The 1339-nt window shown below is 64.7% G+C and overlaps 1 protein-coding gene across 1 annotated transcript; it reads left to right on the forward strand.

Moving 5' to 3' along the window:
- Window positions 1-6: 6 nt before the first annotated feature.
- On the forward strand, window positions 7-1287 carry LOC108491983 (calcium-binding protein P-like; the record flags this gene model as incomplete). Its single annotated transcript, XM_017803764.1, has 2 exons — window positions 7-667; window positions 824-1287. Coding segments are annotated over exons 1-2 (978 nt in total), but the record flags the coding sequence as incomplete, so codon positions are not given.
- Between the last annotated feature and the right edge of the window lie 52 nt (window positions 1288-1339).

Consider the following 1339-nt stretch of genomic DNA (forward strand, 5'->3'; position numbering starts at 1 on the left):
CTCCAACTGCCCACGGATCTGCCAGACCTTCAACTCCCGAGGGATTCGGGGCCAAACCTGCAAATCCCGAGGGATCTGGGGGCAAAATCCCACCCGGAGACAGGAGGCGAGAGAGGAATTCCAGGGGATTCCAGCCGGGAATTGCATCCGCCGATGGACTCGACGGATTCAGCCCCGGAAGTCCCAATCCCGATGGATTTGGGGTCGGAATTCCCTCCGGGGATGAGGAAGGAGGGAGGATTTACAGAGAATTCCGGCCGGGAATTGCATCTCCCGATGGATTTGGGGTCGGAATCCCGACCCGCCACGGAAGGGTCCGGAAGCCTCCTGCCCAATCCCGGCCCGGGATTCCCTCAGAATTCCAGGAATGCCGGGAACTGCCCCCGGAGGAGCAGCAGGAAAACCCAAATCCTGCCGGATTCCGGACAGGAATCCCCGGAAGACACCGGAAAGACCCGGACTCCTCCGGCTGAAGGCTCCGGAAAGCCCCGAATTCCCCCCAGTTCCAGGGGGGAATCCCAAGAAAACCCCCGGAAACGCCCCATTGTCCCGAACTGCGGCCGGGAAACCCCGGGAAACCCTGGGAAACGTCGGATCCTGGCGGGAAACTCCGGAAAGGTCCAGATCCCGACGGAAAAAAACTCCTGGAGACCCCAAATCCCAACGAATTCCAGCTGGGAACCGCCGGGAGGCGCCGGAAAACACCAAATCCCGGCGGAAGAGTCTGGAAAAACCCAAATTCCCGCGGAAAACACTGGAAAACTCCCCGTGGGAAAACCTGGAAAACTTCAGATTCCCGTGGAAAATCCCCAAATTCTCCAGGATTCCGGCCGGGAACCCCCGGGAAACGCCGGGAGACCGACGGAAAACTCCGGAACCCCCCAGATTGCGGCGGAAAAGGCCCCGATTGTTGCGGGTTCCGGTCTGGAATTCCGGGACCCCGGGCTGGATTCCCAGGATCCCGGGCTGGAATTGCGGGATCCCAGGCTGGAATTCCCGGACCCCGGGCTGGATTCCCGGGATCCCGGGCGGGAGTCGCGGCTGCCGCAGCTCCGGGGGGTCCTGGCGCGGCTGCGGGTCCCGATCCGAGCCCCCCCCGGGGGCCCCCCGGGGCTGTACCGGGACCGGGCGGGGGAGGGGCGGCACGTGGTGACCCTCCAGGCCACCGTGGACCCCCGGGGCTGCCTCTGGAACGTGGAGATCCAACCCCCCGGCACCAAATTCCGAGACTCCGCCCTTTTCCGCAGGCTCGGGGGGAGGGGGGGGGCGGGGCAGGGGTCATCAAGGGTGGGGGAGGGGTCTCCGGGGGAGGGGTCACGATTCCCAGGGGTGGGAAAGG

Source organism: Lepidothrix coronata, unplaced genomic scaffold (genome assembly GCF_001604755.1).
Source record: "Lepidothrix coronata isolate B3197 unplaced genomic scaffold, Lepidothrix_coronata-1.0 Scaffold3777, whole genome shotgun sequence".
In the NCBI taxonomy this organism is placed as follows: Eukaryota; Metazoa; Chordata; class Aves; order Passeriformes; family Pipridae; genus Lepidothrix; species Lepidothrix coronata.